This window comes from Microcaecilia unicolor, chromosome 6 (genome assembly GCF_901765095.1).
Source record: "Microcaecilia unicolor chromosome 6, aMicUni1.1, whole genome shotgun sequence".
NCBI classification, from domain to species: domain Eukaryota; kingdom Metazoa; phylum Chordata; class Amphibia; order Gymnophiona; family Siphonopidae; genus Microcaecilia; species Microcaecilia unicolor.
The window spans coordinates 273039778-273066081 of NC_044036.1; the positions used below are offsets into that span (position 1 = coordinate 273039778).

Here is a 26304-nt window from a genome sequence, read left to right on the forward strand (position 1 = left end):
CGATAAGAACTTTATGGGGTGGAGGGTAGAGTGGCTTCCCCGTGGATCGCCCTAAGGATTTTGGAGTTTCTGTTATGGAGTGGGATGGGAGGTGGGGAAGGGATTACAGGAGGGATCCTATGGGAGTAGGAGGGGGGATTCGGGATAGAGGGGGTTTGTTTGGGGGGTTTGGGACATTGGGGTTTAGTGTGGAGGGCTATAAGGAAACAAGCTCTCTACAGAAGTTAATCTTCCCAGAAGAATTCCCTCGGGCCGCATATACACCTGTTGGTTCACTATCAGACTTATTTTCAAAAGAGAAGGACGCCCATCTTTCGACACAAATCGGAAGATTGGCGTCCTTCTCACAGGGTCACCCAAATCAGCATAATCGAAAGCCGATTTTTGGGCGTCCCCGACTGCTTTCCGTCATGGGGACGACCAAAGTTCCCGGGGGCGTGTCGGAGGTATAGCGAAGGTGGGAATTGGGCGTGCCTAACACATGGGCACCCTCGACCCATAATGGGAAAAAAGGGCGTCCCTGACGAGCATTTGGACAACTTTACCTGGTCCACTCTTTCTTACGACCAAGGCACAAAAAGGTGCCTGAACTGACCAGATGACCTCCCCTTACTCCCCCAGTGGTCACTAACCCCCTCCCACCCTCAAAAAAAGAACTTTAAAAATATTTTGTGCCAGCCTCTATGCCAGCCTCAAATGTCATACCCAGGTCCATTGCAGCAGTATGCAGGTCTGTGGAGCAGTTTTCGTGGGTGCAGTGCACTTCAGGCAGGCGGACCCAGGCCCATCCCCCCCTACCTGCACGGCTGCCATTTTGTTTTCATTAGCTTTTCCTCTCTCCTTATTTCTCCTCTGCAATTTAGCTGCCATATCGTGGCTAGGCGCTAGTGATATTGTCGTCAACACTTGCCTGTTCCTTTATGGTAACTGCACCAAGGCTGCAGTGTCAGTAAAAGTGCTATACAGCTGGATTATAGAGTTAGATTAGAGGGACGTGCAGGAACTTCATTTTTCAGCAGGCGCTCCTCAGCATGGCACCACATGACCCCCCTTCTTTTTTGTTTTATGGAACTTTTTGTCATTTTGTATTTAATGCAGGGTGACCTTTAAATATGATTTGGTTCTTGCTGATGTTGATCGTGCCGCATCCTATATCTCCTTTATTGGAATGAAGTGTGAAATGGGCATCTCTACATCCTGTTCCTTATTGAGTATATTCTTGCCTTGATTTATTGCAATCAAAACCTGATGTACGTTTAAGTGTTTGGTGTCTGCAATTAGGGTAAGGTTGCTACCTCATTCCAAATCAACCGAACAGGCGGCATTGGTCCTGCTTTTGGTCCCACTGCATACATGGGGGCCATTTTACTAAGCTACGTGAAAAAGTGGCCTGCTCTATGACTAGCGTGTAGGTTTCCTGTACACAGGCCACTTTTAGCGCTGCTGTAAAATGGCCACATTTTCTATTTCCTTAATTAATGGCCACATGCTAATTTCCCTAAGTACAGACACCTATTTTCTATGTGGTAAGGGTTCCCACTTTAACCACACGCTGATCAGTTATCGCACAGTGATGTAGCTGTGCTAACTCAATAGTTCTGGACATGCCTACTCTCCACCCACAAATACGTCCCCAGTTCTAAAAAAATAATTTTTAGTGCATTGAAAGAGTGCAAATCCAAAAACGACCACGGGATACCTGAGTTCGCCCCATTTTAGTGCTTCTCCATGTCTCTAAAAAATGAAAGAAGAAAATTTCAGCGCTGCAACTCCAGGTGTTCAGTAGGGAGGACTGAATGATTTCTTGTTCTTGTGTCCTGGAGTAGGGTGGTAACCTGAGAAGGATGGAGGCATCTCAGACTTCAAGTTTGGTGGTAGTGATTACAATTTAACTAAGCTCAAATGACTAAGAGGAGCTTAAAGATGCAAGCAGATACCTGAGCCAAGCACAGCTGGCACAGGAGAGAGATTTCTTGCTAGTGGTGCCGAGAGATCAGTGCTGAGCAGCCAAAACTTGCTTCTGAGAGGAAGTCCTGTGATCCACTGATTAGGGCTCATACCATAAAGTTGCTAAGTAATATATTTCAACCAAATAAGAGAAAATATTTTTTTCACTTAATTGCATAGTTAAGCTCTGGAACTTGTTGCCAGAGGATGAGGTAAATCAGTAAGCATAGCTGGGATTAAAAAGGCTTTGGACAAGTTCATAAACAGTTATGGTAGACCTGGAGAAAGCCACTACTTATGTCCTGGGATCCTGCCAGGTTCTGTGATCTGGATTGGCCTCTGTTGGAAGCAGGATACTGGGTTAGATGGATTTTTGGTCTGACCCAGTGACAACTGTTAAGAATAGACCTGCCTGAAACTGATGTCATATGGGACTGACTGCCTCTTCATTTCAATTAACTGTTTGGAGCCATATAATATAAAATACACAGAACTAGATATTGTATGTACATTATAATTCTTGTACAACACATTTGAGTACACCTTTAGCTTGGCCCAACCGTCTTGGGAAGAACCAGATCTTTAACTTCTTACAGAAACCTTTATCATTCCCCTCATGTCTGAGCGTCTTGGGGAGTCTGTCCCACAATTTAGGGGCTGCAACTGAAATTCTGATCTCAAAGCATGCTCTCTTCCTATTCCTTTTTCAGGGGAAAACCATTATCGCCCTCTGACTGGAGTGTAAGGGCCTGCTTGGTATACCACTGTGGCCTATTCTGTGAGTACTATGGGCCGTTCCCATGCTTGGCCTGGAAGAGTAAAGACAAGATGGTAGCAAAGTGAACACAAGCTTTTAGAGATAAGCAATGCAGGGACTGCAGCAGCAGCAGCAGCAGCAAAGCTCATGTCCATCTCAAAGCACCCTTCACTACTTGGGCTGCAACATTGTGAAGTTTTTGCAAGCAATGTGGCTGTCTTCCTAGTTAATCAAGGTAGATCCTATTGCAATGCTATAAGTAAAGAATCACCAGGGCTTGTTGAGCAACAGAAGGAGTCATCTAAACATGATTTCATTTTGATATCCTCTTAAATTTTTGAAAGATTATCTGAACGGTACAAGCGGCCTGATAATGTTTTGCACAGGCCAGCTCAGACATGCACCAAGATCTATGAGAGACCTTGTATTACATGTAAGTTTTAGCTTTATGTGAACTCTGAGATCTTCATTTACTGGAAGCTTAGATTCTCATTGAGAAGATAATCCTTGACACATCTGTTCTTAAGGCATCGTTTAAGTTGCTACCTTTTTATTATCAAACTAGTGCAGTGGTTCTCAACCCAGTCTTCAGGACACACACACCCAGTCAGGTTTTCAGGATACTCGCCATGTATATATACCCATCAACTCAACTACTATAAATGTATATATCAAAATATAACTACTCTTTATTACTCATCACATTATTACTCATAAACAATTGATCTCACATTATACCATCAAGTCCCTTAAAGTGTTCAAACATATGAACTGTAAAAATACATAAATGTCCCACATCACATGTAGTTCACAGCAAATCTTCTCTGCTACAACCACCCTGGTTGTTGTAGTGGTATGATCTTCAGTGTATTTAATGCCCACACACTGTATCCCAAACTTCTAATCCAATGTCTGGTCAAATCAATTCAGTTCAAATGTTGAAAACTTAATCTTGAACAACAACAGATGTGAAATCTTCACTGCTTACATCTCCTTTCTACACAGAGACTTGTCTGGACGTAAATCATTCTTCTCAGACACTTTTCAAACATACATCCGATCTCAACACTGGCCGTGTTTCATATTCTTCCTCAGGAGACCTTCTACAAAACACCAACAGTTACCCTACATATCATACATACCGATTTTTTTTTAAGTACATTGAGTCAAAAAGTTATTAACAATACCTTTAACAGCCTCATGAAATTGTTTGGTTCACCAAGGTTACCCTCTGCATACCCTATAACAGTTTGCATTAATTTATCTAATTAATTTCCAAACAGTACACACCACACTACATAAGATGGAGATTTATCTAATCTCCATCTTATGTAGTGTGGTGTGTACTGTTTGGAAATCTGTGGATAGCCAAACATTGGCATCGCCTCATTGCTACCTGCTTTCTAGCTAGTGCAATTGGGTAGACACGATCTAAGTCAGAAATACGATGTATGTTCTAACAGTTCTGAAGCATGCCTGGGTATTTCTGATTGGACTGCCCAAAGGTGAAATTGCTTCAAATTTGTACATGTTGGTCACTGTGATATAAAAGACAGTGGATGAAAACACACTGGGGTAGGCGTATGCTTTTAATATGTACAAACAGTACTCTCCTTTTGTGCCTCCCTCTGCTGTCCTATCAATATTGTAGTTCTTCCCCCTTTTCTTTTTGTATCACGTCCAGTTTCCTGTCTTCTAGTTTCCTCTACCTCTTCTTTTTTTTTTTTTTTAAACTATGTAAGCTGCCTAAATGCAAACCCTCAAACTTAAACATGAAACTATTTTACAAAAGGGGGGGGGGGGGGCTTTTTGCCTAAGGTTCAAATTCAAGAGAGGAGGATGGGCCTAGCTTGACCTTTTGGTTGAACTTGAGATCCTGGGTATAAAATTGTTCGGTGGGTGAGGAGAAGTTATTAATCACCTTGAGATAAAAAATTAACTTTTTTTTTTTAATTCTGAAGGATGGTTAAACAAATTTGTATACATCATCTTTTGGAGGGTGGATAGGACACCTTTCACTCATGTGAGTTCAGAGGTTTTCAAATGGAAAGAAAATTTTCTATCACATTCTGTTGTCTTGCTGAGCAAAGAGCATTTCTTGTTCAAAATCAGTTCCTGTGGTGAAATTCCAAAACACCGAAGACAAGTGCTTGGCTCTTTTTTAAATAGGAAGCAGATTGCATAGCCTTGCCTGACACAGTATGATGTAAAACAAAATGCCATGGCAATCTTTACATAACCAGCATTAAAAAAAAAATAAGAAAAAATGGAGTGGTCAGACCTGCTGTTGGATGGGGAAGAAATCAGTCTGAATAGCCCATCTGTGACATAGGTTTCCATTCCAAATGTCTGTCCCTAATGTGTAATTTGAGTTGGCTGTTGCAAAGCAGGCCTCTTTTTAAAAAAATCCTGTCCGAAAATAACTGTCTGTTATGGAACCATAGTCCTTTACAACAGTGGATAGGCACTCTGGGTTGTGAGCCATTGCCAAGGTATGTACTGTATGTGTACCTGAGTGAAACTCACTTTGACCTGCTATTGAAAAAGTGTGAGCAAAATCTAAATAAATAAAGGTCGGTTAAAGCAACATTGTGCTTCTGCTCCAAGCTGGACACCAGAGAGAGGACGTTGGCCTTTGCCATCCTATATTTGGCTGTCTGAGCTATATGAGCTGAGGATGGTGCCTTCTTGGTCCTTGAGCACCTGAGTAATTCAAAGAGTATTGGCCCTGCCATCTGAACCCATTAGGTAGGTTATTATGTTACAACCCTTGACAAAGCAGGGTGATTTAAAGTACATTCTATAATTAATAAATATCCCCCTGAACCTACACCAGTTTTCTGTTCTTTATCGTGTAGAGTTGTCAATGCCATGTTAATGCAGGAAAAAATGGATTCTTTTGTAGGTCATGGTGCTTCCTGATGCTCCATGACAGTAACAGTACTGTCTTGTTACATTAGTGAACACATGGTCAAAATCTAGTGGGGGGCGGTTGCTGCTTAAAGAATGTTACCCACATATTCATTTTATGCAGATTTTTTTCAATCAGACTACGTCTGTACAAGGGAAACCACTCAATATGTTGTCAAGTTACCTGTTTAAAGTTCAGACTGCTGTTTCAGCATTCAGACTATAACAGATAAATTTTGCAGATAGTAGTGATATACAGCTTCTGTCCATGTAACCTTTGGCTCTGTACCAGGGGCGTAGCCACGGGTGGGCCTGGACGGGCCCAGGCCCAGCCGCTTTTGCTCCAAGCCCGCCCAGCCTCTTCTGCCCGCTCTCCCCGTCTGCGTGGTCTGCTCACTTTTACTGCCCTGAAGCGCTGTTCTCCCTCCAGCACCGGCGATTCCCATAGCCAGCCTTCTGCCAGCGCGCGTCGTCGGGGCCTCTTCTCAGGCACGTCCCGCCTACTCTGCAACTTCCTGCGTCCCACCTTTGCGGAAAACAGGAAGTTGCAGAGTATGCGGGACGCGCCTGAGAAGAGGCTCCGACGACGCGCGCTGGCAGAAGGCTGGCTATGGGAATCGCCGGTGCTGGAGGGAGAACGGTGCTTCAGGTCAGTAAAAATGACCAGAACTGACCATGTTCAGGGGGCTGTCGCGAGGGGGGAGGTAGCAGGTGGAGAGGAAATGCGGCGGGCGGGCAGGTGGGAGGGTGGTAGCGGGTGGAGAGGAAATGCGAGGCCTGTGCCCACCTAGTCCACCTCCAGACCCATCTAAAAATTAAACTCTGGCTATGCTACTGCTCTGTACATGGCCCCTCCAAGTTGTTGGCGTAATACAATATGGCTAAAATTATTTTGTTTGGCAGTTATGTTTCTGTACTACAGTGGCTTTTGATGAGGTGGAAATAGGTTGGAAAGGATTAAAACTTGAGACTTGTGTGTTTAGTAGTGGAAAATAATTCCTAATATACCCACCAGGGAACAAGGGTAGGGTGGAGTGGAAGAGGAGGCAAGAGAGTTTGTAAACGTTCCCAGGAACTTGGGTCTGACCTTTGTACAGATCAGAAAAATATTTACTTGGCATACTGAGAAAACTAAGGGGACTGGCATTTGACATTAGAGAATCCCACACAGCAAATACAGAAATGCTGCTAATGGGCTTTTAAACCAATAATTCAGGTCTCAAGCTGGCCAAGATAATTTATTACTTAAAAATCCACTTGTCAACAGCATAGCCAGCTCCAGAATTCCTCTTTGGTCTGGCTTCTTTGATATATGTTAGCCTATCAGTTGCATGAATTCAAGAAGGCCTTTTGCTAGTGCATTTGAAGAATGTGGGGCCTGTTGTGCAAGGCCGCCGAGAGACTGGGCTGGGCCCGGGACAAGGCCGCCCCTGGGGGCCCGTCCCCGCTGCTCCCCCCTCTGTCCGTCACTGGGCCGGGCCCCCTGCATTGAAATCACAGCTCCTCTCACCTTCCTGTGAAAGTGTTGCAGGCAGCAGGGCAGCCCGGCCCGATGGCAGATGGTCGACGACGGAGGGCGGGTGGGACTGCGGCGCTGGGCCCCCCTCTCGGCGGCTATGCTGTTATGTGATTTGTCCGCTCACCATTTTCTGCACTTTGCGATAACTTAAAATTATTACAAAGAGGTAGATTTCTAAGATCTGGATTTTAAAGAAGTGCTCCACTTGGGTGTTCTCCTCCATCCTATTGAAAATATGGGTATTTCCATTTGAATAGGAGGCAATATTACAGACTATATATGTAACATGAGGAGCTGACACTGCCCTTCCTCGGATGCCCTGTGTACCTTATCCTTGGTTTTTACAACCCGCTTTATCCCAAAGAGGTTCAGAAGCTGATTAATTAAAGAAGCAAAATCAGGATAATAAAAAAGAAATATTAACATTTCACTATTCATCATTTTTACATGAGGTTCTTAACAGAATAAATAAGTTCTCTGTTGCTTTCAAAAACTAGTATAAGAAGGAATTAAATGTACTGTTTGAGGCAAAGAGTTCCAAATTTGTACAAACTAAAAATCATCTCTCTGAAAACCTTTGAGCTTCAGACCCTTTTACTTAAGGGAAGCACAACAGAAAACAATCCTGGATTCGCCAAATGCAACCCAAAGAACGTATCCCCCCAAAACTAGTCAGTTTCTGAAGAGCAACCTTCTAGGATTTTATAAACCAAAAAGCAATCTAGGCTGCATCTGGCATCCAGAGAAGTTGTACCAACAAAGATGGTACTACTACTATAAATCATTTCTATAGCGCTACTAGTCGTACGCAGTGCTTCACAATTTAATACATGATCATAATTCTTATTTTAGTGTCAAACATTTTATTAGGCAATGTAAGCAGTCAACAAAGCTTAAAAATTGAACTGTTCATAGTAAAGTGCTATAATCAAAAATCGGCAAAATTTAAATGCCTGTTTCATGTTTTTCATAGAAACCCCATCCCTTTCTTCCCTCAGCCCTATATGTCTTACAATTAACTACAAATGGATCATATCAAAGGTCTGACATTCTTATTATTAACATTCTTCTTCAACAAGGCCTACAATGAGAGCCTACCACCTCACTAAGTCACCTCATCAACCCACTCAATTATGAACGCCCAACTTCTACAACTACCCCATTCACTCTCTTCCTTCCTCTCTCTTCCCTTCCCTGATCGCTACACATTACTAACTGTATCTGATATCCTGAAATGATAATGTTAACAAATCTATGTAAGCCACATTGAGCCTGCAAATAGGTGGGGGAATGTGGGATACAAATGCAATAAATTATAAACAACTTGAATCACCTGTAGGATGACTTCAATCTGCCCTGGGATTGGGTGAGCTTGGCATACCTCTTTTTAAATAACAAACGATTCTCTGTATTCTGAATTAATTGGCGTTTTTAAAAAATAAGTTTAAATGAAATTCCTGAATAAAGAGAATCACAGTAATCCAGTTGTGAGAGAATCAACAACATGACTACCATTGTGAAATGAGCATCATAGAAACATGTTTGAATAAGTTGAAGTTGCTTGAGCGTAAAAAGTTTTTTTCTTATTATATCATTGATTTTGGGGTTCCATAGTTGGGGAAGAATCTAGCAAAATTCCCCAAATCTTAGATACTCTTTCCACTGGTAATGGAACCTATTATTTATTGGGATAAAATTAGGAGTGCCATCAGCAACAGGACTAAACCAGAGAATTTTGATCATATCTGTGTTTAAGTTTCAGAAAATGAAAAGAGGACCAAATAATGATATTTTTGATACAATTTTTTTTATCTCCAGTGTAAAAACTATCCAAGCTCAGAGAAATGGGAACTAGCATCAAACCCCTCTTCCCTCCCCCAACAAAATCCCCAGAACCAAAGCCAGTTAACAATTTGATATCAACAAAATACACTAAACCAATATAGAATAAATTGGTTGCAGCTTTGTTTGTTTAAAAGAACATCATGGCGAGATGATGCACAGACACCCAAGCTGAAGGTGAGAACAATTTGCATATAACAGAACTTGAACCCAAACTGATCAATGTTAACGATCTCAACTTAAATCTGTCGGCCCCCCCCCCCCCCCCCCCGAGCCAAAATAGTTTGAGTGACTGCCAGCTGTGACAACCCAGATTTCTCCTAACAAATGGTAAAGGAAAAAAATAAGTGGGGGGTGGGGGGGGGGGGGGGGGAACTATGCACCCTCTTTGCAATACTGTTTGAAAAGTATTTTAAAAAAGAGAGGGTGAGGATGCCGCCTCTACGCAACAGGAACCGGCCTGGACCTCAGGGTGCTGGTCTAAAGTGGCTTTCCTCTCTTCTCCCCACCAGACAACCAAAAAGTAGAGGATTTTTCATGCCACAGGAATTTCAAGCTACACCCTCCAGTTGGGGTGGGGGGGGGGAGGGGTCTATCCTTCCTCCAAGGATCTCCTATTTTTCTCTTCCTTGCCAACCTAATACTTAATAGAAACTTCCTTCCGATCTTCACTTGGAACCCCTCTTCCGCATCCCTGGTCCCTGTGAATCAGGGCAGCTCAGGTGCTCAGGAGGGAGCCCTTGCCCTTGAGTTGAAACTAGAATGAGTGCATCATGCATTTTAACTTCGAGTGCCCCAGCTTACATTTCTGAACTCATTATTCCAGCATTAATCTTGAAGTCAGTTCAGACTTAATTTTGCTTAGCAGCAAAATACAATAGGTCAGGCCCCTAATAGCCATTTTGCTCTTAAGGGCTCTTCAATTCGAGGACCAGCTTCTCCTGAACCCTCTGAAGTACAGTACCGTCAGTGTGCTGGGAAATATGATAACTTCATGTCTTGGACTACAGTCTCCTAGCTGCGCTCTTTACAAAGGGTTTCTGTTGCATCTATCAAAGGAAGGATTCAGTGACCCCTCCCCATACTGGCTGTCAAACAGAAACAAAAACATCCTTGTGTTGTGTGGCGCTTGCAGTTGGCAACTGCAAAGAGGCAGGGTTCAGTTTTCCCCCACCTCCTTTTCCCAGGCTCTTCCAAGGACGAATGGGGGTCCTGACATTCCAGGCTGGTCCTTATTACTTGAACTGTTCTCTCCGAGGATATCTAATAAGGGGAAACTGCTGAGTGTAGCAGGGACAGTGATATTTTGGCTACATTCTTGTCTCTTCGAATGCTTGTGAATGGTGTCCGAGCTTCTCAAAAACTGAAATCTTACCAGAGAGGGTGAAGCAATGAAGTAAGGATATGCTTAATGTTAAAGTCTTTCAGCAGGGTGGTGGATATTAATAATGGGCATTTTTAATAACGGAATGGATTAGGAAGTAGCTCCTAGTTCTGTAAATTTTTGGGTTTGTTTTAAAATTAAATTAAAGGCCAAGGCTGGAGAATCCAGCAGTTCAGGGGCAGTGCTGCTATGATGGGGCTATGGGGAAGAAGGGTAGCTTAAGTCCATCATAACACCCTTTGGCTGAATCAGCACCCTACCTTCCAGGGACTGTGGCCTCAATGGCTATGCTGGAGGGAATGTAGATTAGAGGTAACTTCCCTTTTGCCTCCCCACCACATTCAAATTATATTTGCAAATGAAGGCTCAGTAGTTTTGTAACCAAAAATAATGCTCCAATTGCAGTGGCTGTCCAGATAGATAGGATGTTGGCTTCCGCTCTTCCATGGAAAGCACAGTAATGCATTGTCACAGTAGCTTTTCCTATGGAGGCAGCAGATGTTGTCTTTTGGCATTAAATCTGCAATACCAGGTTTTATATTTTTCATGGTTCTTTTACATTCTCCATGGTATCTTTTCTACTCTGGAGGTCAGGGCAGAAAGCAGGAGACTGGTTGCAACCTGTCTTGTAGCCTGAGGTGAACAAGGAGAGACAACAAGGGCGATAAGTAAGGCGGCGGCCTGCACGCATAGTTTACGCAGTCAGAACATCATGTTGGACACCCCCTCCCTCCTTGAGACCATATGCTCTCAGCCAGAGCCTGCTTAACTGCCACTTAGAGATTGCAATCGCATGCCAGGTTATACATAGAACACTTTTCTATATATCTCTCCACTGACTTGTCTACTTGCTTTTATCTGTATAGGCTGCTTTTATTAAGATTATGGTGATAATGTCTTTTCTTTATACCTTCAGTTTTATACCATCCATCTAAAAAAGCTCTGGGAGTTGTATAACCCAAACATATCAGAGCTATAAATATTATATTTTAAAATCATTATTTAAAAATTAGTCCAGCGTTATCTGCCTCTTACACAATAAAGAGTTTAATTTTGCACAAGTTTGAAAGACAAGAAGTGGGAGGGGGCTGTTTTGCAAGAGGCAGCTCCTTGCAAGAAATTTGTTTAAATAGTGCTTGGAGATGCCATTTCCTCTAAGCTAAGAGGCAGTCCACCTAGAGTCTTGCCAGTGGGGGGGTGTGGGTGCTGTTTCACTTTCACATTTTCAGTAGTGACTGGCGGGCAAGCTTTGCAGGACTCTAGGGATCCTGCCTGTCCTTAGCAGTTGAAAATACAGTATTGAAGCAACAGCACTCCCCCCTTCCCCCCACTGGCAGCAATTCAGTTAGAGGAGTTCGCTCTTTAGAGGGAAGAGTGGCCATAATCCCGCATTTGTCCTTGGGTCAGCTCTTTTCCTTATTTCCCATGTCCTTTTAAAAATCAAGACAAAAAATAAAAAAAATGGCTGGGCATTTGTTTGATTTCACTGATAGCTACCGGTGGTTCTTGGCCCAGTCCTTGGGATTCACCTAGACATTTGAGATTCCATTCTGTCCACAGTGAGCATGTGTGAGGTTTGTATGTAAATCTATTTCATGCATATTCACTGTGGATACTGTGAAAACAAGGACAGCTTTGTATGCCAAGGACTAGGGTTGAGAAGTAGTCGACTTAAAGCTGCACTCAACTGTGCTCTTTTGAATGCAGTAGGCATGGAAAGATTGTTAGATTGTGTAGGAGACAGAGTGGGAAAAGGTTGCACTGGATATGTTGTAATGGATACATCTAATTCTGTAAAAACTGTACCTTACCAGAATAAGTTGTGTAATGTTATGCTTATCTGTCACACGATGGCAGCTTGCAGCACTAATTGCCAAAAGTCTTGGAAAAATTCTGCTGGGGGCATTTTTTTTTTTAAATCTGAAGCAGAGCAGTTTAGTTCCTTTTTTCATTTCTCTGTGTCATCTGTCCCCTCCCCCATAAGGGTAGGATTAAAATAGGCAAATTAGGCACATGCCTAAGGCCCCCAAATTTGGGAGGGCTCTGTCATATTTGCTGAGTCATATGATCAGGTGTATTGGCAGGTGTTTAACCCCAGTAAGTCAGATGTAAGAGATCAACCTGTACCGGAAATGGTTTTCAAGGGTGACGATGTGGAGGAACTGAAAAACATCTTTGTGGACCTGGAAGACGTGCTGAGCCAGATCAATAAGTTAAGTAGTTATAAATCACCTGGACCAGATGGTATACACGCTAGGGAACTGAAAGAACTGAAACATGAAATTGCTGATCTGCAGTTAGTGATCTGTAACCTGTTGTTAGAATCGTCCATATAACCTGAACATTGGAGGTTGGCTAATGTAATGCCGATTTATTAAAAAAAAAAAAAAAAAAAAAAGGATTACAGGGGTGATCTGGGAAATTACAGACTGGTAAGCCTGTCTTTAGTGCCATTCAAAATAGTGGACACTATTATAAAGAATAAAATTACAGTTACCTGACGCTAGGGGTCCATCTGGAGTTAACACTCAAGAGAAAGTTGTAGGTGTTGTCATTATAGACAATATGCTGAAATCTTCTGCCCAGTGTGCTGTGATGGCCAAAAAAGAAAACAGGATGCTAGGAATTATTAGGAAAGGGATGCAACATAAGACCAAGAATATTATAATGCCTCTGTATCACTCCATGGTGCGGCCTCACTTTGAGTATTGCATTCAATTCTGGTCGCCGTATCAAAAAAGATATAGTGAAGTTAGAAAAGATTCAAAGAGTGACCAAAATGATAGAGGATGGAACCCCCCCCATATGAGGAAAGGTTAAAGAGGTCAGGCTCTTCAGCTTGGAAAAGAGACTTCTGAGGGGCGGGGGGGGGGGGTATGATTGAAGTCTATAAAATCCTGAATGGTGTAGCATGGGTAAAAAGTGAATCGATTTTTCATTCTTTCAAAAAGTAGAAAGACCAGGGGACACGCAATAAAATTACATGGAAATGCTTTTAAAACAAATAGGAGAAAATATTTTTTCACTCAAAGAATAGTTAAGCTGTGGAACTCGCTGCCGGAGGATGTGGTAATAGCGGTCAGCATATCTAGGTTTAAATGTTTGGACAAGTTCCTGGAGGAAATGACTGTAGTCTGTTATTGAGATGGACATGGGGGAAGCTACTGCTTGCCTTGGGATTGGTAGTGTGGAACTTTACTAATTGGGTGTCAGCCAGATTGGCCACTGTTGGAAGCAGGATACTGGGCTAGATGGACCATTGGTGACCCAGTGTAGCTATTATGCTCTTATGAGAGAATTAAGAGGGCTGGCAATGCCAGAATTGTTGGAATGTATTGTATTTTACATGCATTGCCTGTCACCTATTATTTCTCTGTGATTACTCTGTGACCTCTGATGTGAATTACTTAGAGAGGTCACATAGCTATGCAACTTCCTGTGGGGGAGCAGATGCAGCACATGGAGCTCATGATCTCTCCTAACCTGAGAGGATCTATGGTGGTGTGAGCATCCATTACCATCTAAGCACATGGAAGGAGCTGATAATACAAATGTATAATAATATGTATATATAAGCCTGTCTGATTATAATCTAACTACAAACTGTGAGTAAACAGATGTTTTGTTACTTCAACTTTAAAGTGACTCAGCAGTGAATTATTCAGGGGTGAATGAGAGAGAGATGAAGAAAGAAATTAACATTTCTAAAGCTGAAGCTGTGTGTACTAAAATCTGCTAATTATTTACTACAAATAATCCAACAAAAGGGTTATGGGCCCAGGGCCAGGAATTGAAAAAGAAGAGAAATATTACCAGGCAGAAAAAAAGGCCACATTTTTCTCTTAAGTTTTAAAGGAAAGATTCAGTCTGTCTCTCTCTCCCCCCACACAGCAGACAGAAGGCTAAGAAAATGGCTGAGGGAGGAAATTCACCATTTTTCTATTCTCTCAAGGTGCCTAAATTAACTGAGTTTAATTATCAGCAGTGGGAACTAAGATTCATATGTCTCCTTCGAGCAAAAAGATTAAATATATGCTTAGATCAAGACAGAACAGCTGAAAATATGGCTGAATGGGACAATGCAAACTATTATGTGAAGTGCATGCTTTTGGAAGCTCTCTCAGAGAAACAAGCCATATTAGTGGAGGGAAAAGATACACCAAAGGACATTTTATATAAACTGAGAACTATGTATGCAACTACATATGCAAAGCAGCAACCAATTTGGCTGGCAGAGTTGAATGAAACCAAATTAAGGGATAAAAGTAAATGTAAAGATCACATTATGTATCTTATGTCTTCATTTCAAAAGCTAGAACTTTCAGGAATTCCCATGTGTGATGCATTGAAAAGAGCATTTCTTTTTACCTCACTATCAAAGAAGTTTGATGTTTTTAGGTCTGTAAATGAGGCCATTGAAGGGCAATCTTTTGAACAGGCAACATCAAAACTAAGGCAGGAATGCATAATAAATGATTCTGAGGAGATGTGTTCTCAAAGTCAGTCAGAGAGAAATGAAACAAATTTCTTGGCAAAGAACAGAGGAAGGCGGAGCTATGGGAAAACTCCACCCAAGGGCAAGCTGATTTGCTACTCATGTGGAAAGGAGGGACATGTATCTAAATGGTGTAAGGAAACACAAAACACTCCCTCTAGCTCACCTAAGCCAATGGAAGAAAAGAATTTTCAAACCAGGAAATGTATGAAGGACAAAGATAAACACAAGGGCTTTCTAATGGCAGAAAAATCTTTGACTATGGTAAATAATAATTCAAATGAAAGTACTTGGATTTTGGATTCGGGGAGCACATGCCATTTAACCAATTGTAAGGATTTCTTTCAGGAAATGTGTCCAGAGGAAGGTATTCTTAAAACTGCAAACGCAGGGACTGCTAAGATCCAAGCAAAAGGTATTGGATTCTTAAAATGCAAAGTGTCTAATGAAGTTAAAGAAATTCCTGTAAGTGATGTCTTGTATATTCCCCAAGCAGTTTGCAATATGCTTAGTGTATCTACATTAGATAAGAAGGGATTTGTGATTCATTTTGAAAACAGTAAGTGCACAATCTCTAAAAATGATGAAGTGTATGCTGAAGCTTTTATGCATAATGATGTTTATAAGCTGAACATTTCAGGTGAAGCCTCACATATGGCGCAAGTAAGGAAGAATGATGGTAAATGTAGTCTGGAAATCTGGCACCGCCGCCTGGGACATCGTGATTCTAAGGTGATCCAGGATCTTTACAGTAAGCAACTGGCCACCGGCATTCAGATAAGTGCAGATGCTGGTAAAATGGAGAAATGCATAGACTGTGTTACTCAAAAAGGTGTGAGACCCTCATTTCCTGCATACACAGGAAATAGGAGTAATAAAGTGCTGGACTTAATACACAGTGACTTATGTGGACCGTTTAATATCCCATCATTGGGAAATAACAGATTTGTGCTAATATTCTTGGATGATTTCTCTAGATATTGTGTGGCCTATTTGCTGAAAGAGAAAAGTCAAGTCACAGACATGCTGAAGAAATACGTAGCCATGGTGAGCAATAAATTTGAAAGAAAACCAAAGGTTCTTCAGACCGACAATGGTGGTGAGTTCACTTCACAAAGCATGCGCACATTTCTAGAACAAGAAGGCATTCAGCATATCACAACAGTAGCTTATACACCAGAGCAAAATTCTGTTGCAGAGAGAAAATTTAGGTCACTTGTGGAAATGACCAGATGTATGCTGTCAGATAGCAATCTCCCTAAAAGACTATGGGGGGAAGCCATTCTCACAGCAGTGTACCTACAAAACAGAATGCCAACTAAAGGCGCTGAGCGCACACCACATGAGACATGGCATGGTAGGAAGCCAAACCTGTCACACATAAGAACATTTGGAAGTACAGCATATGCTCATATACCAAAGCAAAGAAGGCATAAGCTGGATTCCACAACAGAAAGGGGCATTTTAGTTGGCTATACTCCAGGACACAAAGGATATAGAATTTTGAATCTGAAAACTGGCATTGTTGGCATAAGACATGTTACATATTTTGATGAAAACAAAAGGGTTGATAAAGGCTGGATTATCCCAGATGAGCCTTATCATCCAGAATATGAAACTAGAACCATAATAGACATGCCAGTGTATATAAATGCCATACCAAGGCAGATGTCTGAAAGCAACTCACCTGTATCTAACGAGGAACAGGCAGAGGAAGCAGACACAGAAAGGATCATTGAAGAAGACAGTACAGTTGGAGAAGGGGAATCAATTGGAGAAGGACTCTCAGATTTAGAGGATGCAGAAAGGTCAGACCAACCTGTTGTCAGACGCTCATCCAGGGAAAATAAAGGTGTTCCACCCCCAAGACTGTCTTACCTAACAAAGTCAGCAGAAGCTCAAGAGCCCTTAACATGGGATGAGATTGAGAAAATGCCAGCAGAAGAAGCTGCTGAATGGCGTAAAGCTGCACAAGAAGAAATTGATGCATTGGATAAAAATAATACTTGGATTCTTACAAAATTACCTCCTGGCAAGAAAGCTATAGGATGCAAATGGGTATTCAAGTTAAAAAGGAATGCACAAGGAAAAGTGGAAAGGTATAAAGCCAGATTAGTGGCAAAGGGATATCTTCAAAAATATGGAGAAGATTTTGATGAAGTGTTTGCACCTGTAGTGAAACACACGACAATTAGAACACTTCTGAGCATTGCAGTCTCAAAAGGCATGCAAGTCAACCACGTTGATGTGAAAACAGCGTTTCTTCATGGAGATATAACTGAAGACTTGTACATGGAACAGCCAACAGGTTTCATAAATACAAAACAAAGACAGCTAGTGTGTAAATTAAACAAAGGTCTTTATGGATTAAAGCAAAGTGCAAAATGTTGGAATGATAAATTGCATGAAATATTGACAAATTTAGGATTTAAGCAAGGTGAAGCAGATAAATGCTTGTACACTAGGTGCACAAATGGACAATATGCATACATTTTAGCTTTTGTTGATGATCTGCTCATTGCAAGCAAAAGTGAGCAAGAGTACAAGGACATTGTAAAGTGTTTAAACCTCAATGTTGAGATAAAAGAACTGGGTAATGTGTCATACTATCTTGGTATAGAAATTGAGAAACAAAATGATGGTTCTTATCTTCTAAGCCAGAAGCAGAAAATAAATGAGCTTATTGAAAGTTTAGGTATGCAAGATGCCCAAGTTGTAAGCACTCCCATGATCACTGATTTTCTGAAGGATGAAACAGTAAGAGAACCTTTACCAGATAACATCCAATATAGATCAGCCATAGGTAAGCTTTTATATCTAGCTACCACATACAGGGCTGATATAGCAAATGCAGTAGGAATTTTGAGCAGAAGGGTCAGCTCACCTACCAAATCAGATTGGACTGCAGTTAAAAGGATGGTAAGGTATTTAAAGGGTACCATTGATTGTAAATTAAAGATTTCAGCCAATAGTAATCCAAAACTAATATGTTACTGTGATTCAGATTGGGCAGGGGATCATTCTGATTATAAATCCACAAGTGGATATGTGTTTATGTATGGAAATGTACAAATTTCATGGGCCAGTCATAAACAAAGTATTGTGAGTTTGTCTTCTACAGAAGCTGAATACGTGGCCGTATCGGAAGCGTGCAGAGAACTGATGTGGATTGAAAAACTTTTGCTGGATTTTGGAATAGCTGAAAAGAGACCAATCCAGTTAATGGAAGATAATCAGAGCTGCATCCGACTGTCACAGAATGACAAGGTTCAGTCACGCACCAAGCACATCGCAACGAAATACCACAACGTGCGAGAGTTGGCGAAAGAAGGGGTCATCAGTCTACACTATTGTCACACCAGTGAGATGACAGCTGACATCATGACCAAACCGTTACCCAGAGAACATTTTGTGAATCTGCGTATAAAGCTTGGACTTTGTATGAATAAATAATTGCATGACAGTTATGCATGAGAAGGGGTTTGTTGGAATGTATTGTATTTTACATGCATTGCCTGTCACCTATTATTTCTCTGTGATTACTCTGTGACCTCTGATGTGAATTACTTAGAGAGGTCACATAGCTATGCAACTTCCTGTGGGGGAGCAGATGCAGCACATGGAGCACATGGAGCTCATGATCTCTCCTAACCTGAGAGGATCTATGGTGGTGTGAGCATCCATTACCATCTAAGCACATGGAAGGAGCTGATAATACAAATGTATAATAATATGTATATATAAGCCTGTCTGATTATAATCTAACTACAAACTGTGAGTAAACAGATGTTTTGTTACTTCAACTTTAAAGTGACTCAGCAGTGAATTATTCAGGGGTGAATGAGAGAGAGATGAAGAAAGAAATTAACATTTCTAAAGCTGAAGCTGTGTGTACTAAAATCTGCTAATTATTTACTACAAATAATCCAACAAGAATTAAGTATTTTGGTGTCAAAAGCAAGTAACTAGAAACACACTATCAAATGAGGGGGGGGGGGGCAACAACCCCCCCCCCCAGCATTTCCTGTTTTCTCTCCACCCCTCTTCTCTTGTGTCTTCTGAAATATGGCCAAATGGCCATGTTTCTTGAGCTCAGAGAGCAGGCTAGAGTGGCTGTCAACTGCAGAATTCTCTGTCCTCCCCACTCACTGTACAATATTCTCTAGCCAGTAGGAGTCAACAGCAGCATGTTTCAAATCTCCACCTCCTCTACTGGCTGTCCTTTGTAGTCAAAATCTTGAAGGGCTTATAGTGGAGTGGAGGAGTGGCCTAGTTGTTACAGCACCGGTCTTGCAATCCAGAGGTGGCCGGTTAAAAATCTCGCTGCTGCTGCTGCTTGTGATCTTGGGCAAGTCGCTCAACCCTCCATTGCCTCAGGTACAAACTTAGATTGTGAGCCCTCCTGGGACAGAGAAATATCCAGTGTACCTGAATGTAACTCATCTTGAGCTACTACTGAAAAAGGTGTGAGCAAAATATAAATAAACTAGGAAAAAATGCCCGTTTCTGAGGGCAATGAAACGGGCGCTAGCAAGGGGCCCCCTCCCTCCGTCCCTCCGAGCTACTTGCCTTGTTAGTTGTTCGCAGTGGCGTTTTGGTTTCGGCCCTAGAGTGTCATAGCTCCGCCCTCGACGTCATGACGTTTTGACGCGAGGGCGGTGCAGACACTCCAGGGCACACCGGATATCTCGGGCGCCTCAACTTCCGTGGAGGCTTCAGAACGTTGGGGTTGCCTTTTATATAGAGGAATAAGACTGCTGGCCACATAGTTCTGATCACAGAGGGGGCAGCAGCGGTTAAGCTGCTCTCCATCTGCTGGAAGGGATCAAGTAAGGGGTGATGAAAGTGATTATACTAGGACAATGGTAGAGAGATGAGGGAGTTTAAAAATGTGCTTCTATTAAGATGGGTCCCAATATACTTGTTTGCCTAGAGCCCACCAAAGGTTTAATCCTACCTTGTCTCTACTTTTTGACTTTGTGAAAACAGAAACATCGGAACTTTTAAATTCCTCAAATCCATGCTAAATCGGAACTGGAGAAAATTTATAGTAAAATCCTACACCAAAAGTGAGCAAACATTTTGGCAGTGGACTAGATAGGGAGCTAGAACTGGAGTGGGTGGGCTGGTTGGGGGTCAGAGGGTTTGAGAAGGTGGACCCCTATAAACTGCAGTAGTCTACTATCCCTGCCTAGCCAGAAGTGGAAGGAAAGGCCTGGCAACAGCCAACTTCCATGTCGCCTCCCTACTTGACAGCTCATCCCTTCAGCTGTGCTTTGTGGGGGGGGGGGGGGGGGGGGGAGGGGGAGGTGGGAGTGCTCTTTACCTTGGCTGTCCTGGAAGATCACCAACAAAACTTGCAAATGTCCATCTGTTGACACACGCATCTTAATCGAAGGTGCACATTTTTGGCCATTGGTGATAACGTTAGGGTAGGCAGGAGGCTCTGACACTGTGCCTGATGATATCAAAGTTTAGGACACAAGGAATGAGCCACAAAGACCTGTAGCTGAAGCTGTGTTAGTGGGGGGAGGGTAAAATATCATCAGATAATGTGGATAAGACAATGAGACATACATTGCACCAAATCACACACTGTGCTTACACTACCAAAAATAGTGACATCTGCCGTAAAGGCAAAATCGTATATTGCACAGTGACATGCTCAAGTGATGTGTAAAAGAAGGAAATGAAAAGTTTAAGTTGCAGTGAAGATTTCACAGCAGTTTACACCTTCTGATGCAGGGTACATGTCACTGATAATGTCTGAATGAGGAAGTGGTCTAGAACTGGTGGATCTACCAAACGTTTTTGCAGAATTCTACCTGGTCAATATTTAAAAGCTCTTATCTGGATAGCACCACCAACCAGGATAGGCGGGCGCTATCTGGATAATGCCTCTGAATATTCTTACAGGCTGCCTCAGCTCTGTAGATATAATAGGGCAGAGCCAGGACTGCCATGGAACTTTTCCCCGATAGTGATGATATTCTATCCGCTATCTGGTTAATTTCCAGTGTTGACTGTGGTACTCAGATACACAGCACCAGCCACTATCTTGGTAGCTGAATATTGATCTACAGGATGAGGCAAAAGAAAAGTAACCCCCCCCCCTAGATTTTTTTGTTGTTGTTGTTTTCTCAGCAACCACTTGGAATTTCAGTATGGAATTTTACAGCTTTATTTGTTGTTTACTATCTGTGTTTATGTGCTAAGTGTAATAAGATTAACTTTAAACACGGCGAAGTTAGGCTTTTTAGCATGACCACCCAGCGATTTTTGCACGCTCAAAAATGTTTTCACTGTAAAATTACCATTAGTTGAAAAACAAAACAAAACCTGGGGTACTAGCTTTATTGTTAATGATATAACAGTGATGTAGACTTTTGTCTTGGGAGTAGTTTTGGAGACCTATCAGAAGCTCCACCCAAAGCCACAGACACTGTGAAAGCTCAAAATGTCCACCCCCCCCCCCCCCCCCCACAACTAGGTGGGTAACAAAATCAACATACACAATTAAAATATATTGTTAATTGTATATTTGAATGTTATTTTACTGTTTTATTTTTAATGCACAAAATTTGCTAGGTAGTAATGCTAAAATGTCAGTAACATCAACATAGCTTAACATTTAAGTATGATGAAGTACGTAAAATTTCTCGTCAAAATTCAAAGCAGTTGTTGAGAAAACTGCAAAACATTTGGAGGGGTTACTTTTTTTTTTGCCTCACCCTGTATATGTTAATGATAGCCCTGTGACCGTGTATAGTGGTTGTCTGGTTTTTAAACATGGTGGAGAGAGCAGATTAATCATTGTGTAACCATTAGTTCAAAGACATAAAAGTTTGAACCCTCCTTGAAGCACAAAAGCTTTGGTAGATCTGTATGCTTTACTTTTAACTTTAATTCAAGGTATTAAAGAGAAATCGAAACAGAGAAAAAAAAATAAGATGATACATTTAGGTATCATCTACGTTTCAATTACCTTTAAAAGTAGACTAACATGCCTACCACACCACTTTACTCAATTCAAGAAGGGGGGAGGCAGGAGGAGAGAAGGTTTTCTAGAAACCTCGAGAAAGAATACAGTGAGAGATCCAAAGAGCAAATAGATTGGCCGAGAGTTCCCAGCCATTCCAATCGTTTGACACCACATGGAGCCGTAGTCAGTAAATGTAGGTAGTTTGCACAAACCGGAAACCTTTATAGATTAAAGTGCTTTTTATTAATAGAATATTTACATGTGTTAGCAACAGGAAAATTTATCTTCCGGAAATTCCAGAGCTATACACAGGCATATTTTCAAAGCACTTAGCCTTCCAAAGTTCCATAGGTTTCTATGGAACTTTGGAAGGCTAAGTGCTTTGAAAATGAGCCCCAGTGAACTTGTAGCAACTGGATATATTTCTTATGTAAAGCAAACTTTCCTTGAAGTGTTAGTGATTATATGGAAATAATTTGTTGGACTTGTCTTGGTGTTTTCTTATTTGTTATTTGGTGGAATGTGTGACTTTTTTTTTTTTTTTTTTTTAACCTTGTTTGGCTGCTCCTCTGTTTTAGGATCAGTCCGTGATGCCTGAAGTTAAAGATCTTTCTGATGCGTTGCCTGATCTGTCAATGGATCCAATTACAGGAGTTGGGGTGGTTGCATCTCGAAATCGAGCACCAACAGGTTATGATGTAGTAAGTAGACACTACTTTTTTTTCTCACTCTCGACTTGCTGGTAAAAACCTTAGTAGAGTGACTCATGGCAGTGAACAGAGCATTATACATGGGGATCCTTGTACTTGAATGACCAGACATTTGCACACACTGGGAATTTGCTGTATAGAAATCAGCTATATTCATTTTAACTGTGCAGAAAACCAGATTGGTTGGTTGTGTTAAAGACAAGGTTGGGAGATACTGTTGGGATGTTTTCATTTGATGTGGTGCAATCCAAAGTATGAGACCCAAGGATGAGAACAACTTTGTACCAAGAGAATGCATCTGAAGTGTTTATGGCTCTATAAATATTGGGCCAAAAAAGATCCCCTACTATTTTGGCTTGTGAGATGGTAGGAAAGTTTTAATTAAAACATTTTTTTAATGTTCTTTTTTTCCCCCTGTATATCTGTTTTTCCCTCTCTTTGAACTGACTTGGAAGTTTCACTGGAGATGCAGTACACTTTAATGGTATCTGTCACTGTCCATCTTATGTGTCTGTGCATTTATAATAACTGTTCCTGTTCCCTTGTTACTGGTTAGTGCCTCTTGTTCTGTGCATATTTAGATGAGGTCATATGGGGGAGTGTGTGTGTATGTATGTGTATATATATATAGGAAAGACTCCGCATAAGCGCAAGCACAGAATATGGAAACCGATTAGTGCATGACAAAGGGCCGGTAAATTTGAAATCTCGTTGGTTAACTGCCAAAGGCAGAAAAAGCGAAAGAATGTTGTTAGAGTGTACACTGGAGTCATCGTTGTGCAACTGTAAGACTTTAATAAAAGTTCTTAAAAAATTAGAAAACAAAGTCAAGCATCTATTGCTAATGAAGATGGTGTCAATCCCCGTCAAATTTCACGTATCTTGAAGCAGAAAGACCAACTTCTGGAAGACTGGCAAAACAATACAAATCCACACCAGAAACGTAAACGGGCAGGAAAAGCTGAGGATGTAGAAGATGCTCTTCTTCGGTGGTTTTCTCAAGTCAGGAGCAGGCAGTTTCCTGTCAGTGGTCCACTGCTTATGGAGAAAGCTAATCAGCTAGCTGAAAATCATGGACTAACTGAATTCAAAGCCACTGTTGGATGGTTTGAAAGATGGAAGGAGAGGAACAACATAAAATTAAAGAAACAGCATGGTGAAAAACAAGACGCTGATGACTTTTTGGTGCTGAAAATTGGGTTGTTTCAGTTCTTCCTACCATATTGAACGAGTTTGCACCTCATGACATTTTCAGTGCTGATGAAAACGGTCTCTACTGGCGAGCGATTCCTGATGGAACACTTGCATTCAAACAAGCCGAAACTACAGGAAGTAAAACATCGAAGGACCGACTGATGATCCTCCTTTGCTGCAGTATGGATGGGAGTGAGAAGTTGGAACCACTCATCATTGGAAAGAGCAAACAGCCCCGTTGCTTCAAGAAAGTTAATTGACTTCCTGTGTCATACGAGGCTAACGCAAATTCATGGATGCCTGGGGAAATTTGGAAGCAGTGGCTAAAGAAGTTAGACACTAGAATGCGGGCACAAAAGCGTCAGATTTTGTTGCTTTGTGATAATTGTGCTGCATACGGTGATGATGTCAGGCTGTCTAACGTCAAGGTGGTCTTCTGCCACCAAACACTACCTCTCTGATTCAACCTATGGATCAGAGCATAATAGCCAATTTGAAACAACATTATCGGGCTCTTGTGCCAAGTCGTCTGATGAGCGTTATGGATGACCAGATTGGCAAGGATAAACGTGCTGTTGAACTGGCTCGTAATCTATCACTGTTGGATTCCCTACATATGCAGAAAGAAGCCTGGAATCATGTTACACAGGCAACCATTGTAAACTGCTACAAGCGGGCAAGCTTTGTTAGGGATGTGGAGAGGGACAAAACAGATGCAGCGGTTGCAAACGTGTCAGATGAACAGGCTATTGACATCCCAGCCGGTGTTACTGAAGAGGAGTTTCATCACTACGTAGATGTTGATTACGATCTACAAACAGCTGATGACAGCACTGATGTCGAGATATGCACCTACATTCAAGCAACAACGGCTGATGATGAAACAGATGATGAAATGAGCAGCGAGGCTCATGCTGACGAAATTCAACAACTTCCTGTCACTTTTGCAAGAGTGCTGGAGAGTCTCAACACCGTGCGGGCCTATCTGGAGGCCACTGGATGTCAGTGGTATGACAGTTTTTACTGTCTGGCAGTCGTAGTCTATGGAACTCAGACACAAGAGTGTACAGAGGACTATGACTGATTACTTCAAGTAAGCCTAACGTCAGTTAACGGAGACTGTGTACTGTACGTATAATAAACAGTACTGTACATATGTTTATCAGGTGTCAAGCTTCTTTGGGTCACAACGGTTAAGTGCACGCTCCGGTTAACTGCATGTATTGCTTTGGTCCCAGACCCTTGCACTTAAGCGGATTGCACTGTGTGTGCGTGCGTGTATATATATATATATATATATATATATATATATGTATATATATATATGTGGAAATCAGCACTGACTAAGCGTATTCTATAAGCAGTGCCTAGATGTAGGCGCAGTATATTGATATCTCTGCACTTAAAACTATGCGCTTTCGTTTACACCAGTGAAAACTTGGCGTAAATCCCCGTGCCTAGATTTAGGTGCACTGGGTCATAGTCTATAACTATGTATGTAAATTTCAGCATGCCCACGAAACACCCATTTCCCTGCCCATAACATGCCCCTTTTTGCCTACGCGTATTAAGAAGTTAGGCTTACAGCATTACAGAATGCGCTTAGCAAGTTGTTCATGTAAATTCTAATTATTACCAATTGGTGCTCATTATTGCTTGTTAAGAGCTGTTACCAATGCTGACTAGCTTGTTAAGCCAATTAAGTTATGTGCGTTGTTCTAGAATATGCTTGGATTTCGACGTGGATCTCTAGGCACGCTAGAATCCGGGGGATGATACTGCCCTGACCTATCACCGTATGGTGCTCAATTCTTCAGATAGTTTGTAGTAATTGGTATAGTGCTGACAACACCCAGCTTTATCTCTCCACACCAGACATCACTGCGGAAACCCAGGCCAAAGTATCGGCCTGCTTATCCGACATTGCTGCCTGGATGTCCAACCGCCACCTGAAACTGAACATGGCCAAGACCAAGCTCATTGTCTTTCCACCCAAACCCACTTCTCCTCTCCTTCCACTCTCTATTTCAGTCGATAACACCCTCATCCTCCCCGTCTCATCTGCCCGCAACCTCGGAGTCATCTTTGACTCCTCCCTCAACTTCTCTACCCATATCCAGCAGACAGCAAAGACCTGTCACTTCTTTCTCTATAACATCAGCAAAATTCACCCTTTCCTCTCTGAGCACACCACCCGAACTCTCATCCACTCTCTCATTACCTCTCACCTTGACTACTGCAACCAACTCCTCACTGGCCTCCCACTTAACCATCTATCCCCCCTTCAATCCGTTCAGAATTCTGCTGCGCGTCTTATCTTCCGCCTAGACCGATATGCTCATATCACCCCTCAAGTCACTTCACTGGCTTCCGATCAGGTACCGCATACAGTTCAAGCTTCTCCTACTAACCTACAAATGCACTCAATCTGTAGCCCCTCACTACCTCTCTACCCTCATCTCCTCTTATGCTCCTATCCGTAACCTCCGCTCACAGGACAAATCCCTCCTCTCAGTACCATTCTCCACCACCGCCAACTCCAGACTACTACTACGACTATTTGA

At 42.0% G+C, this 26304-nt stretch overlaps 1 protein-coding gene across 4 annotated transcripts in view; it reads left to right on the plus strand.

The window, feature by feature from the left end:
* Positions 1–26304, plus strand: part of MVB12B (multivesicular body subunit 12B) — a 313178-nt gene that overhangs the window by 15613 nt on the left and 271261 nt on the right. For 3 of the 4 annotated variants that reach the window (XM_030207471.1, XM_030207469.1, XM_030207472.1), the window contains exon 2: positions 22415–22537. In XM_030207471.1, the coding sequence (XP_030063331.1) occupies positions 22427–22537 (111 nt within the window). In that variant the 5' untranslated portion in view covers positions 22415–22426. Of the gene's footprint in view, positions 1–22414; positions 22538–26304 lie in introns of those variants that run through there. The other variant, XM_030207473.1, reaches the window with a different exon arrangement.